This window comes from Balearica regulorum, chromosome 3 (genome assembly GCF_011004875.1).
Source record: "Balearica regulorum gibbericeps isolate bBalReg1 chromosome 3, bBalReg1.pri, whole genome shotgun sequence".
Classification (NCBI taxonomy): Eukaryota; Metazoa; Chordata; class Aves; order Gruiformes; family Gruidae; genus Balearica; species Balearica regulorum.
In genome coordinates, this window is record NC_046186.1 from 58,589,593 (window position 1) to 58,605,526 (window position 15,934).

General features: G+C 40.4%; 1 protein-coding gene across 3 annotated transcripts in view; it reads left to right on the plus strand.

Moving 5' to 3' along the window:
* The window catches only part of RNF217 (ring finger protein 217), a 60,350-nt gene that overhangs the window by 29,794 nt on the left and 14,622 nt on the right, over positions 1–15,934 (plus strand). The window contains exons 2-3 of one of the 3 annotated variants that reach the window (XM_075748018.1): positions 3,647–3,880; positions 11,588–11,752. In XM_075748018.1, the coding sequence (XP_075604133.1) occupies positions 3,647–3,880; positions 11,588–11,752 (399 nt within the window). The remainder of the gene's footprint in view (positions 1–3,646; positions 3,881–11,587; positions 11,753–15,934) is intronic. The other 2 variants (XM_075748019.1, XM_075748020.1) reach the window with 2 other exon arrangements.

The window sequence follows — 15,934 nt, forward strand, 5'->3', positions numbered from 1 at the left end:
TGAGCATTTTCTATTTTAAAGGTGAATGCCCCCTTCTTTAAGGAATATAGCCATAACACAGCAGCCCAAGTACAGCCTGCACAGGTTATGTTACATCCAGCTTGGGCCAGGCTAAATGACAGGTATAAATTGGCGCTTCCAGTGTAGTTTGAACTTTGTTTTCTGTGTAGCGAACAAAGATTTCCTTTAAAAGAATGCTTGGGGGGTGGGGGTGGAAATAATTTTCTGACTTGAAGTACTGTACTGTCTGTTTCTGTTTTCAGTTGCTGGTATCACTGCATTTTGAGGCAGTAAGTGGACCAGTGTAGAGTCTTGTCCCATACCCCCCGATTTCCTCCCCCCCAAAAAATATTTTCACATGAAATGTCAAGTATTGCGGGGAGAGGGTACCTATTGCTCTCCTGGTATTTTAAATGTTACCTTTCTGTAGGATGAAAGTCATGAGAGCCTGCTTTCTCCTTATGAATGGTAAGCAGAGTTAGCCCCTCCTGAGATGCTTTACAGAAGCAAAGCACAGCTGGGTGTAAGAGCTGGATGCTGCTTGACATTTAACACTGTACTGCAGCTCAGCTGCTTTTAGACATATCTGAGTCGTTTCTCATGCTGTGAAAATACACCATGCTGTTGTGTATACTGGGAGTTCTTAAGTTCTTAATACACAGTGGTATTTTGAAATTCAAAGACTTCTTAAAACTCAGGGGGTTGACATTGTGATAAGTGAATGTTGAGGATAAGGCTCTTCAAAATTTCTAAAAAAAAAAAAAAAAAAAAAAACCACCAAAAAATCAAGGAAAAGAATAAAGCCAGTTATTTTTACCCATGTTATAAGAGGTTTTTTTTTTCCTTTCCCATTCCTTAGCACCTCCTGGGTCTGCAGCAGCAGGTAGCCTAACAGGCTACCTCTAAAGCTGTGCTTACATCAATTGCTGATGCTAGTGCACAAACAAAGATGGACTGTTTTCGTAAGACAAGGCTCCATTGAAGTTACTGCTAATAAGCAAACCAGCTCTGTTCAGTTCAGTTCCATGCAAAACACAGGAAAAGGATCAATCTTTGCCAAACCTGAAAGGCTGAAACTATTACAGAGCATAAAAATTATTTACTTCAAGTGGGCGTAAAACATATTTTCAAAATAAACACTGAAACCACACTTGACTCTTACCACATATATTAATCATATTCTGTGTGGGCATGAAATATAGAAAGTGTTCAACTTTGTATGCCTTCATTTTATTAATGCAGGTTTGTTCTAAATAGCATTTAATATAAGCAGTGCTTCTTAAGTACCAGCTTAGATGCCAGATACAATGTGCCTTCTCACTGTGAAGCGTTACTCCGTTGTAGCTTAGTTTACTCTTAGCAAAAGGGCTTGCCTCCTTTAGTATTTCCCTAATGCTTAACATCCCCTCCCCCCCCCCCCAAAAAAAAACCAAACCCAACCCCGAAGTAGTCATAGATGGGATTAATTTGACTATTTGGTTTTAAATTGTTGTACCTATGCTTCTTTAAACAGAAACTTATTTTAATCCTTGCAGTAGTGCAATAGCTTTTTATATTTCTGTAGCAAATCGTTTTCCTACTTTAGCGTGTTTGAGTGCTGTAGTGCTGGATTGATCATCTGCTTTTTAAGCACAGCTCCATGATGTACTGGGCAATTCTTCCGGGAAGAGTCATACTAATGATGTCGTATGCTTGAGTTCAATTTTCACATGCTGCTTACAGGTGAATTAGTGTCCTAGAGGTCTCAAACGTGGACGTTCCCCAGCACATAGTCTGTGAGGTTTGGGGCTTTTTTTTTTTAATACCTTTGGTAGAGTTCTGCTCACTTCTTAGACCTGTAAATGAAATGCATGGAAGTTCCTTCCCTGAGTGGGTGTAATGCTGCAGGAGCTGCCTCTCTGCTGTACCACAGGCAAATCTGCCTCCATCCTGACCTGCCTGCACCTTGAGCTGAGGCTGTGCAGGGCACCGCCACAGCAATTGCTTGCTGAGGTCGTCTTTGCTGTGCTCTGGTCTAGGACAGGCTCTCACTGTGCTCACCCTGCTTTTTTCTCTCTAAACGTACACCCAACCTCTTTGCTCTGGTTGGGTTTAGCTACATTGCTGAGAAGACAAAGCTAGTGCAATAGGGATTTTTTGAAATCAGTATGAGCCTTGGGTTTTATACCATTTTGTTATGACTTGTCTAATCCTCTGGCTCCTGACTATAAATTAATTATCATTCAGTTAGAGCCCATATGTCTCCCATTACTGAGCCAGCAATGACAGGGTTGTGTTGGTTTTGGGGTTTTTTTTCCTCCTTTATTAGCTTAAATACTGCATTAACAGTCTCTGAAATGCACTCTGGTACTGCTATGCAGCAGTGAGATCTGCATCCAAATCTGAGGTGTTCCTATCATGTTTAGTGTATTGTTTAGCAGATTCCCATGATGGAGCATGTTAAAGAGTAAGCAGTCTAGGGAAATCAAACGTGCCAACCTTGGAGCAGTAATTCCTAGAAAGAGATGCTGGTTACACCATTAAACTCCTTTTTCTCTGCATGGAGGTACTCACTAAGGAAGGAATTGGGCTGGTGGTCAGTTCCGCTTGTACAGTCAACACTCGTTCATTCCAGATTACTTGAGGCAGACACAAACACGCTCAAGCCGGGTCCTTGCAGACTCTCAAGATCCAGCAGGGTTTATTAGCTCAGGCTCAGCGCCAAGCAAATGCAACTCTGCTGCTCCCAGACCGAGTGGGATCTGCTGTTTTGGCATGGAGTCCAAGCTGTTAAAGCCTGCCAAGCGTGAAGGGTGCAGACCTGGGTCCAGCGCTGTTCTTGGATCCAAGAGCTCAGAAAATGCTTTGTCGATATCTGACTGTATGGATCAGCTTGGGACTATCGGGGCGCATTAGATCAGCATCAGTTTCAGCCCTGTTAAACTTGAGCTTGCTTCTGTGCGTGTTTTTGTTTTGGTTTTTTTAAGTTTCTTTTTGGTTTAAGTTTCTTTTTTTTGTTGGTTTTTGGGGGTTGTTTTTAGACTCAGTTCTGGGAAAATTTATTAGCTTGGTCAGCCGCAGGCTCAGCTAACACTTTCTGCGCATGCAATGTGGCATACAAGGAGCTTCTTGGAAACAGACTGCACAGGCACTGAGCTTGCTGAGCAGGAACCAGCTTGGGGCTAGCACTGAGTCAGAGCTGCTAGACTCTGATGATCCTAAATTGACTTTAATTTCTCTGTGCAGTGATTCCCAGCACATTTTGCAGTGAAACAGTATACAAATGTTTCTATTCCCTGCTTTCTTACAGCCTTTATGAGCCGTGATGGTGGAGTGCTGACCATTACACACAAAGCATGGAGTTCTGGATGAGTGCTGCTGGTTAGGGCTTGTGTTTTGGTTTTGCAGAGTGCATACACTGAGACTATAAGTTTAATAACTACAGTTGTCATAAGGGTAATTAGCTTTTCTGTTTGGATTTGAAAATACCTTCTGGAAAAACTGCAGTGTGCTTGGAGTAAGTCAGACTACTTTTAAGATTATATGCTTGACAGTCTGTGGATAGTTATAGTACTTGAACTTAAATTTTCTGACAAAATTCACGTATGCTTGCTTGCTTTTTCCAAGCAAAAGGTCATGTAGCTCTTCTGGGTTTTTCCATATGCAGGTGCAGCTGGGACAAGCGGATATAAAATGCCCGATCACAGAGTGCAGCGAACACCTGGATGAAACAACTGTCCTCTATAACCTGCCCCATGACGACATCATCAAGTATAAATATTTCCTGGAACTCAGCCGCATTGACTCCAGCACCAAGCCATGCCCTCAGTGCAAGCACTTTACAACCTTCCGGAGGAGAGGCCACATTCCTACCCCTGCCAAATTGGAGAACAAATACAAAGTGAGCATGCTTGCACTGCAAAAGTAGGACAGCATTTGGTGGGCACTAAATGAGCTAATGAGCTTTCTTGCATCACTGGGGCTGTGTGCAAGCTGTGATTAGGAATATGAATCTGTAGTACATCATTGATTAACTACCTAATTGATTTCTAATAGTTCAAGCAGTTAAACTTCAGATATTTTTTTTTTTGGCAGGTGATGTAATTTTGTCCTGACGCACAATTTTAAAAGAGTGTTTTCTCTCTGACATGCAAACAATATGGTCACGATCAGAAGAAACTGGGGAAGTTATCACTGTAACTGATAATTTTAGACACACAGCTCCAGCAAAGTTAATTTTTTCCCTGAAACTGAGCAAATGAATTCTGGGCACTTACAATGTTATGCTGTTGGCTTGCTTCTTACTTAGAACTAGAGTTCTTGTTTGTTCTTCTCCTCCTCCTTGGTTTTGATTTCTTCAGTCCCTTACCAGAGGTTATACAATAATGTAGTCTCATCACTCACAATACAGAAAACTTGAGAAATACGGAAAAAAAAAATTCCAGCATTTCTTTTAGTAGGTTTGCTTATACTGTGATTTCAATCAAAGATAAAAAGCGAGAGATTACAGTTAGAAAAAGATTTGAGCTGCTGAAGGTCCATCTCAGTTCCAGAAGATGAAGGTTCTGTCTGCAGCATCATGCTCTGTGTTAGTTTTCCATCCGGTTATTAGATTTGTTGTGGTTAATTTCATGATTGAGCTGGCCTTTCCTGGACAAACCAGTTCTCCTCAGTAGGAGTTTAGATGACTGTTTAGATAGCCCTAATTACATAGCATAAGATTCAGCCCAGTATGGAGATTAAAAGGCAGAAGATTGTGTATCCAAGGGAATTGAAACTTTGGTAAAGCTAAGTCTGAGTTATAAGCTAGTAACATATATCTGTGCAGTGCATGAATTACGTGCCACACTGTCTGTTGAGCTCAATCTTTTCAGATTTTTGTCATCTTACGCAGAGGTGGAGAAACTTAACTGCAGATGAAATTCCTTCTGCCCACAGCCATTCTCCTTCAGCCATCCACTTAGCATTCCCTCAGGTCCAGGGTAGATCAGATGTAATTCTTCTGCAGCAGCCTCTCTGAAGGCGCCAGAGGCTGTTACTGTCCCACCAATGGGGGTCTTGGGTGGCGCAGCTGTTGCATCATGGGATGCCAACTCTGAGAATGTTCCTCAAGGCACAAAATGGGTCATTCTGCCCACCATTGCTCTTTCATGAGTTAAAATGCTATAGTTAAAATGTTCCCACCACTTCCCTACAAATCATAATCAGAAGGAATGGGAGGCTGTGTGTGCATGAAGTAGTGCAAGCCAGAAGCAGTTCTCTGGTCCTGTGGTGATGCATCATGTGTATCTCTGATCTGCAGAGCTCAAGTCTCCTCCTGGGAAGAGACACTGGCAAAACGTGTCCTTTGAGCTGTGGCCAGGTATTGCCTGGAAGAATGTCTAGTTGATGCTGGTGAGAAATATAATTAGGAAAGTGCTAGCAAACAGCATGGATGGCCATAGTCTCTGAACCTGTGTTGTTTTCTGGCATAGGTAGTTTTAGTGACTTATTTTAAACTTAGCACAAGAAAGAGTTTTTAAAAGGAAGAATATATATATAAAAGATACTGTAAAATTGTTTGAGTAATTACACATATAGCTGTGGACATTATTAGCTCTGTTTTCTTAGATTCTCATGTGATTGTATGGTGACTTGTCTGTGCCTTGAAGTATAGGCTCTTTGAAGGTACAGGCTCATTTTCTTCTGCATATAGCATAGGAGACATCTGACTGGAGACTACAAGACTTGGATATTCACATGCAAGCAATATGAACAGCAATTGCACCAGAGGAATTCTGCACCAGCACTGGAAGTGCTGCCTTCAGAATAACTGAGTCATGCGTGGGGAAAGTCTACGCACAAGTCTCCTAATAGGATCACTGCACACAAGGGCTCAGTGCCAGTACCCTCGCTCACCTATATATACACTGCAACAGGAAAACACCGTAAAATGCAAGAGTACATTTGAACGGATACTTTTGAAATGTTATTAATGGCATTTCTAAAAGTTGATATACTATTTAAAAATATAATTAACATCTAAATTTAAAGGGGTAGCAAATTTATTAGATAGGTTAATTTTCCTTGCTATAGCTGTTTTATGTAAGCTAAAGTGATCTAAGCCCAGCTGTTCAGTTTGCTGCTGCTGTTCTTCATTTCTGAGATCAGAGTCTTGGTGTGCTAAGCCTAGAAGGTTAGGTGGTGCATGTATGTTGAGAGCCAAGGAGGGGAAGGAAAGGGAAGCTTACTGTCCAAACCTTTTTTCTCCCATTAGTGCCACTTAGGACAGCACAGTACACCAGTCTGACTATTTAGTTTCCTATATCAAATATTTGTAAGGAACTACCCCTGCTCCCTCTCATGACCTAAATTGGGAGTGTAAGACTCGGTTGTAGATAAGATCCTCATAAAACTTTGGTCAAAGCTGATATGCCAAAGTGCAAAGGAAATAGGCAAAAACTGAAAAATTGGTAGGTCAGTTCCTGTGCATGGAACAGATACGGGTTTTATAAGAGAGAGTATGTTGGCCTGTTCTGTGAGTTGGTTGAGGTTTTTTTGGGGAGGGAGGTTGGTTTGGGGTTTTTTCCCCCTACACCCTGGACTTCACCTGTTTTACTGTTAGTTTTTTGACCTGCCACCTGCCATGAACAAGCAGTTCTTAATTCTTGGACTCTTTCTGCCTTATCAACCTGTGAGATTCATAATGAAGTTTTCTTATTCACTTCTGTCAAGAGATACACATCACATAAAAGAAGGGCTTGAGTGCTTGGCTTTGGAAATGCAAATGTTTTTTCAATGCAGTTATATAAACTATCTCTTGTTTGAACTACTTGAGTGTTTCTGAAACTCGTTGCTCTAGAACCGGTAGGAATCTGTACTTGCAAAGATGCTGCGATAGAGTGGATCTGTGTAGTTCCTATCAATCAGTTCCCCACTTCTTGGATCAGATTTTGACCTTGAGTAGCAGATATCTTCATGGCTACACATCACTTCAGTCTGCCTTGAGCCTGAACTGCTGCGGATGTGGTGATTTTGCTGTGTTCTCCCCCTTTGCTCTCAGCTGTTCATTCCTGCCAGCTTGCTTTTGCTCATGTTGATGTTTTGGTGTCACACTGGGAGCGGGATCAAAGATCAGCTCCAATGGGATACAAGATTTGTTTGTTTTGTTGTTGCTTATTTTCAGCTGGTACCAGAGAGAGGATGTGTTGGTGACAAGGAGGCGGCAGCTGTTTTGGCAGGAGGCCATATTTATCTTGGAATAAAGTGACTGTGTAGCTGTAGCTAGAGATTGTAATTCGTGTAATCAGTTAGTTGCACAATTAATTTGGCCATCCTGTTATATAGCTAGCGTTCCACTAAGCAGCAGAAAATCCCACTAAGCTTTTTGCAGCTTCAGACTCAGAATATTTTTAATGTGCAATCAGTTTTACTATTGTATCTCACATTAAGCAGTGTTTTGTGTTGCTGTTACCTACCAATTTTGAAAGGTCTTTTCTTGGGAGGTGAGGAAAATGATAGATGGAATAGTTTGCAGTAAAGAGGCTAGCTAAGAAAATGGAACATGCTAGCCTGAAAGGTCAGTGTTTCAGAAAGCTGAGAACCCAAAGGTTAGTATGAGAAGTTGTGTAATCTTTTCTATTGCAAGGGAGACTCACCTCCAGATGGCATAGGATTTTGTGTATATATCCATCCTCTCAATTCTGATCGACTGAAATGGAAGTCATAAAATAAATGGAAAAATATTTGTATGAGGAAAAACATATTTGAAAAAACACTAGACTAATGTTTTGGGGGTTTTCAGATATAGTTTGTCTGCTTTGCTGGACTATAATATATCTTACTGCTTTAAATTTTATGTGATAGCATTTCTGTGTCCTTGTTATGATGATTTCATGCACTAATACTGAAGCATAAAGCAAATCATACTTGAGTCTTTTCTTTCAGAAAAGCATGAAAAAGAACGGAATAAGAATCTGAGACTGCTGTAATTGCCCTATTGTGTTCCTACTTCTTAAGCACACTGGTGTCACACTGCATCCAAGTTTGAATAGGTTTAGGGTTTTGTTTTGTGGCCACTAGTTCTGAGAAAAACAAGGTTCATAAATACTTAAAAGAACATACTTTTCTTTGCCTGCTTAAGGTATGTTCAGACAGTATTGAACAATAGAGAAGTGGTCCATTCCAAATGTAAAAACTATTTACCAGTCCAGTTTTGTGGAAGGGTGCTGTCAGGGGTGGCAGGTAGAAGAGGAAGCTAGGAACTCCAGATCTGGAAAGGAAGTAGACAGATCCCACTAATTTACTTCAGTTAGTCAGGGCCATTCATGGTTAACAAATGTTATTCTGAGTTCATGCGGTTATAGCCTCATCCTGTATTTCAGTACTTTCTAAGGAATGTGGTTGGAAACATCTGATGTCAGTGTGCATGTGTAAGATTAAATATATATCCTGGTGGCTGCTGTATTTCTTGCAATTATATACATGCTATAATAGAAATATAGAGCCTGCAATGAATATGTGTCGGATTTTCACCAAAAAAAACCCCCAACAGACCCCAAAACCAACCCACAAAACTTAAATTGTATTGGCATTTTAAGAAAGAAGCTTTAACTTGCAACTTCCCAGATCTGTGTGTTTGGGTTTATATTTTTTTAACATTCATGTTTCATCTCAAATCTCTGAATACTGCACCTGATAAAAGCTTTCAGGTTGCAGAACACTTAATTGTGGCTACAAACTTCATCTTTGGCTGAGGCATAACAAATACTGAGTAATACAATATGATGCCTGCTATGATCTGTCTTCCCAGCAGTAGGCCACTGTGACGTGCATTATTGAAAAATGTAAATTCAAAGCTTGGAGAAGGAGGGGGAAAAAAAAAAGATATGGAGATATTGGGCAGGATAGTGGCTAGTAATCTGTTTTGTGCATATTGGTTTCTAAAGGAATGTGGAAACATAGATCAGTGCTCTGTGTTAGTTTGGTTAGTAGCAATAAATATGCTCTTCTTTAGGTTCTTCAGAGTGGAATTTTCCTCTTTCCTATTAAGCTGGTTTTATTAGGAGAATTCATCTGGGAAGAGGAGATGCAGGATTGTGCATTTCCTTTGGTTTAGCACCTGGGCCAGTAAACCAACAAACCAGTGAAAGGATGCCAGTTATATTTTGTATTGCTTTTGTTTTATACTTTATCTAGGCCTTAGACATTACTGTGTTTTCATGCAAAAAGTAATAATGTTTGTAATCCACACCTTGCAGCTTTAATGTGTTGTTTCCCTACGAACAAGTTTCATTTGTTGTTCTTTCCTGGGTTTGTGCTGCCTACCTGTGTCTACAGTAACTTATTTCATTGAGAGGAAGCATGTGGTAAGTGCAGCTTTCTTCTGTGTGAGGTGTTTTACTCTGTGCCTTAGCAAAAATGTCTATAGAAAGCAATAAGTCATGCTTGCACCAGGTACAGTATATCAAGATTTCATCCATTTTAATATTACACTCTTTGAATCTGCTTGATATGAAGGAAATGTATGTATTCTAACACTTAAACGCATGTATGGTGTGGGGTTTTTTGCAAGGGTAATGACTAGTAGATGGTAACTGATGAAAATGTTAGTTTTGTACTAAGAAGAAAATCTGTCAACTTCTGGATGCTGTTTCCCTTCTTTGCACTTTAGCCTGATGCCCAGGCAAAGGATCCCGGAGAGGGAAATGCTGTCTTATGAGTAGTGAGAAAATTATTAATTCTCTTGATCATTAACTCCCATTCTTGAACTTGCAGATCTAAAGATGTAGAATGGTATAAAGAGGTAAGCTGAAGTGATGCATTGAGCAGCACATCATATATTCCACCATTAAAGGTAAAATACTCGGCTAAACAGTGCTGCCCAGAGAGAGGAACATCACTTTATAAAAAGGAAGCTATAAATGTTAGACACTGCTGCAGTGTTAAAAAAAAAAAAAAAAGAACAAAAAAACCCAAACCAAAACATTTGCTTTCTACGAGTGAAGTTAAAGTCAGCTACTGAAAAATGGGTCTGCTAGGGTCATAAAAATGCTCAGCTTGAGCCATTGTGTCAATTAAATTTTTAATGTGTGCCCTTAAAGACAAAAATCTAAATACTTTCTCTGTGTATAGAACTCTAGGAAATAGTGTTAAGGGTAGCAGACGGCTTCGTTTCTCAGTCACACATCAGAGATCAGATCAGCTTTGTATTAGCATGCTGGTAGTGTCGCATGTAGGAATTGCACATATAAGTAATTTTTGGCTGCCCCCCAGCAAAATACTTAAGGGAGATCAGAGAGCCTGCTTGGGACTGTGGCTGGAGCTGAGGCAGCACTCCAGCAGTTGGTGTGTCTGAGCAGAGGCAGTGCTCACTCCCAACTGGTGGGAGTGAAGATTTTGGAAATGTCTTTTGGGGGCTTCCATGTGTGACTACACCCTAGGGTGTAGTTTCCTGAACAGCACCTCCACACTATGCATGGCAAACACAGACATGTCCATGTTTCAGTCAGGTCAGATACAACCAAAAAGCCTTTTTTGGCTGGTTGAATTCCTCAGTCCCGTCCATCAGCTGGTACAAAGCCAGGGCAGTGCCCGGCATGGGCTGCAATTGGAGCTGAAGGACAGGGTTCAGCAGTTGCTTGAGATGTGCCTTCCTGTCTTTCAAGCTGAAACATTTTGCTGCCAAATACAGCAGAAGTGAAGATGTTGCAGGAGCCTGGATGTGTCTGTGTCTGATGTGGCTTCTAGTTCTTGCTTTCCTTAGTCATGACCCAGGTAGGAGGCCTGTCTTTCATCAGATCAGCACCTGCAATGTGCCTCTATTTATTACTTGTACAAACACAGCAGCTGCCATAGCTTTTTTTCAAAAAGATAGCCAGGCTCTGGAGGAAGACATGACGACAGTGGTACCTGTTTGACGCAATGATGTAAAACCCAGGGAATGGGAAGAACAGATCCTTTCTCAATTTAAGGAGCTTGGCTTGTGGTTTTTGCTGTTAGGTGTGGTCTGTACAAGCGGGGTGTTTGGCACAGCCTCAGCTCGCCCTTACACAACCAAGAGCAAAATGCGGTGCCTGACTTCCAGGTGGTAGTTGTGGGCCTTGGTTGAGACCCTTGCTTGTGGCCCCTTTTCCCAGGACCATTTGTAATAGAAGCTTCGTAACCTGGTCTGGTCTCCTTCAGAAGACCATGTATTCCCTGGTGATTGCCTTGGCAGTGAAATTTATAACTCAGAGGCTGAGATCCACTGCACTGAAAACTGGCTGCTAATTTTTAGGTGATCTCATGTGTATGTTGGAGGCAGTTGAATAAGCTTCCTGGATTTTGGCCTTTGGCGTTTGAGCCACGCGGTGAATTTGGGCAGCAGTTCCTATGCTTAAACCAAGCTACTTGCGCTTCATTTGATTGTGGCCTTTTCTGGCTTTAGCAATTAGTTCTGTATTTTCTGTCTTATAAAAAAGAAAAGGAACAAGGTAACTTCTTGTGTTTTTAAAAGAGGTATTTCAAAATATATTAGACCTTTACTGGGCAGCTACTTTCTTAATTTAAGAGCAGTGGGTTTAAAATGGGCTTTCCAGTTGAGTCAGGACTCAGCTTGCAAATGTGTGGTGTTTTCTCATTTATACAGATCCAGTGTCCATCTTGCCAATTTGTCTGGTGTTTCAAGTGCCACTCTCCCTGGCATGAAGGCGTTAACTGCAAAGAATACAAGAAGGGAGACAAGCTGTTGCGTCACTGGGCCAACGAAATTGAACATGGGCAGAGGAATGCCCAGAAGTGTCCAAAATGCAAGGTGAGCTGCTCTCCCTTGGCTTGCAGGTAGTGGCTTCAAACCCTTTAAATATGTATTTACAGTAAATATTTGTACCTTCTGCTCAGCATTGGAAATGGAATTCACGCTTGCTGTGCAGATTCTTGTCGATGACCCATTGACAAAAACAGGTCAGATGTTTTACTTGCTGGTTCCCGCACTGATTCTGCAGAACCTCTGCATGTAAAAGAAACAATAGGAAAATCCTAGGAGAAGGCTTTAATGCATTGCTTATAATGAATGTGTGTTGCAGTATGATTTTTTTCTAAAATAAAGCTTTAAAGAAATGTAAAGCTTTAGAGAAATATGGTGCCCTTTGTTAGGTTTTCCAAAGAGCTTGGGTCAGTTGAGTTTGAGTAAGGCAGAAGGTACTCTACCAACAAGTTAACTAAGGGAGACTTTAAGATTTGGGAAAAACAGAGAGGTTTTAGGATTAAACGTCAGTTCTTCACAAGCCTTTCTTATAAGCTAGTTTAATTTTCAACAGACTGAAGTGCTGTCCCATGCCCTAAAAATGGCATTAATCTTTTCCAGGACAGGAAATATTTCCCGCTACTCAAGTGAGATGCAACAGCCCGGCACATCCCTGCCCTGGCTGCCCTTAATGAAGGTGGCCGTGATGTTTGTTCACTTTTTTTTTTTCCCCACAGCCCTAATCCCCAGCTACTGACAGAGTAGTAAGTCAAAACCTTGAGAGCACCATGGTGGTGGGAGTCTGTCCCTTTTTTTTTGAAAGGGAGTACCTAACCTGAACCTGTCTATTGCTCTACATCTGCTTCATAGAGAAGACAAAGTAAGGAAACTGGCATATTTGGTAGGAAATAAATATTGAATGGGAAGATTTACTTCTAAAAGTCCAAAGTATACTTTTGCCACACTTTGAACCTTACCCTGTGCAAATATGAGAACATTTATCAGTTTAAGTATTTTATTTTGGTCTTGGACAAAAAAATGCCTGTGATGCCGTAGCTTGAAATTGAAAGATTTCAACACACTACTTAAAATTTGGAAAGCTCTGAAATCAGCACTTGGTTGTTTACCCTTCCTCCCGCGCACACATGACATTTGAAGAGTTTTAACAGCTTGCCATTTGGTAAGAGTTGATAGGTTTGAGCTAGTTCTAAAAATGTTCACTTTCTGGGAAGTCTTACAGTAGAATGCTTTTAAAAACTTTGCTCCTTTTGGAGTAGGAAGAGTATCTGTTTTGTTTGTAATTCTTTGACTTGTGTCCAGACTCAGATTTTATGACAACGTGAATGATGTAACTATTGAAATAATTTGTCCAAAAAAAAGAAGAAAATGTGCCAAGCAAAAAAAATATGAGTGTGGAAAAGCAGGGGAAAGAGGCCTGCCAGCTGGATAGAGAAAGGAACTAAAACTGCTAACCCTAACGTGTTTATCCTTAAGTTTTAAATTTAAAACGCAAAATGTACAACTGTTTTCACTGTCTTCAAGAGAAAAGGCTGGATGCTTGAAACTTACGCAGGTTAAGTCACTAATTTTGAAGCCTGAAGTTACATGAGTTAGGCTCTTAATTCCAAAAATACTTTAGATTTCTTTTCATAGTCAAAAGAAAATAAAACCTCTTCCATAGTGGGAGGCAGTATGGAAAGTTATGAATGTAGCACAGAAAAAGAACTTGTGTTACCTTTCTGGTAATGTGGTGTTACAAGTGAATATCAGAGAGTTCAACCTTTTCATAAACTTTATTGCTACCCCCACTCCTGATATTTTTTTGCAGAGGTGAAAAAAGTTGTTCTTGCCTACAATCTCCAAAATGTTTATATGAACACATTGTTTATTTTTAAATCAAATGTACAACTAGCAAGTAATCAAAAGAACCACTTAGCCAGTGGTTAGTGGTACTGTTCTTTTTCCTTTTTTTTTTTCCCCCTTAATCTGTTATTGAGTAGTTATTAAAAAAAAACCAAACCAACAAACCACATCTTATGCAGCATTCTTCATCTTTATCACAGCATTAATAGATGTCTGGGCACATGGGGATAAACATACCAACAATTAATAATTTGGGGTCAGGAGATTGGAGCTATACTTCCTCTGCCCCTCTCTCCAGCTATCCCCCCCCCAAACCCCTATGTAAAATAACATCGAATCAGATGACTGTCATATTTCTGAATAAAAAAAAAGAGGAATGACAGAGAAAACAGAGTTGGTAACCTAATATTTGATTTGTCCTTGTTCTAGATCCATAATAGGCAATGTTTCAGGTGACAACATACTTTATTTTGATATGTGCATCTATTCTATTTAAAGAACTTCTTTCATATTTTGGTTAAAAATCTGCAGCAGCCAAAATTGACAAACAGATTGAGGAAAAGTCAAGAATAAATTGTAAGTGCCAAGATATTAGTATTTAATCTTTAGGCTAACACTGAAGCTAACGGAAATTAGAGGTAAAATTTTAATACAGGTAGAATTTCTTTACTGAAATAACTTGTGAAATTACTGGTAACTTTCAATGTGTGATACTGATTACAATGTAAACTGTGACCATACTTTACAGATATCTTCTGGAGATAATTATATATACACGCAGACTCTTTCTTTCAGTAGCTGTACCACAGTGAAGTAGAATACACAGTTATTGTTTTGTCTGGGCATGCAGGTGAGAAAATGGGAGCACTCTTATGGTGTGTATATAGAGGCAGATCCTTAGGCAAGTATTCACAAGTTTTTCAGTGGTTTTGGTAAGTGCTTTGGAAGAACATAATCCTTTGTAGTGTGAATACTAGCGGACACTGTTAAATAACTGTAAACTTGATTCCTTTTTCCTGTAGGTGCACACAGCTGTAGTGCACCTAATAGAAATAGCTCATATTTACCTGATCTCTCTAAGATATGCTTACATAAGCAAATAAAAATGTTACGCACTGTCAAAATACATAACCGTAGATTCATTTTGTGACTATATATCAATATGGAAATACTACAAAATGCTACTTTTTTAAACTATACCTGAAACTAATTTTGACATTTGTTTTTAATAGAGGCTTTTCCACATTTATAATGCATTGGTTTGAGAAACTCAGCATAGACCATTTTTCTCAATAAGTCTTGTGGAAAAAATGCTGGTCCTGTTCTAGAGGGAGCTGACTAATGAGTACAAATTTGCTACACATTAGGAGATGCCTTTTCATAAATCTGTAACCATATTTGTCTTTCCCACTACTGTTTTAGGGTTTTATTTCTTACAATTTCTTGTGACAATGTGTTAACAGCAAAATGCTTTTCTTCCACAAGTGTTTTTACAGTACAGCAAACTGAGGAAGTACTTCATGTTGGTGTTGTCTTACCTCAGATTTCAAAAACAACACTGTCTGAGGAAACATCAAACAGTGGCTCTAGCTTAGAAAGCTTCAAACAGCAGCAGAAATTTAAGTAAAAAAGGATGTCAATGCAAATCAAGAAGTACGCACTGTGGATTCACTGTTCTGAGTAATACGAGTGTTGTAACAAAACTTGGGTCATAGTTTTTGAAGGTCTTCTGAGAATTATTTCTCATCCTGTGGAGGGAGGAGGATCCTTTCTTGTAAATGAAGGGATAAAGCTGCTTGCCAGGTTTCCTTCAGCAGGAATGGAGGAGAAATGGCCACTCTCATCCTCAGATCTCTTGGAAGTGATTTCCCTGGAAGATTTCTGTGAGAGGGCTTGTAACATGCAGAGGAGGTAAATTGAGGATCTGAAATAGCCACTGTGCTACTTTGTTTCCTTAAGAGTCTGAGCTCCGTGTGCTTTGCCATTGGTGTGTAATTTTCACCCCTCCTGTTCCGGGAGCCATTCTTGAGTTTCTGAATGACTAAACCGTTCCCTGTAATGTGCGGGTACGTCTTTGGGATTGAGCAGGCTTTGGATGCAGGATGAAGCCAGTAACACCACACCAACTGAATGCTTGGAGGCAGAAACTGGGCTTGCGGTGCTCTCACCTTGGCTCCTCCAGCCCCACCGTGCTGCTGGGGAGCCTGCAGTTACAAGGCACCGAACCCCGCACGGCTGCAGCTAACTATAGCAAGCCGCATTCCTGGCCCCATGCATTCCCTGGGTGCATGCCGCGGGATTGCCAACGGAGCAGGAACACTTGTGGTGTTATCTGACCCATCGGTGATCGCTTTCCCAACCTATAGATTTGTAATCTATCTCTGTCAG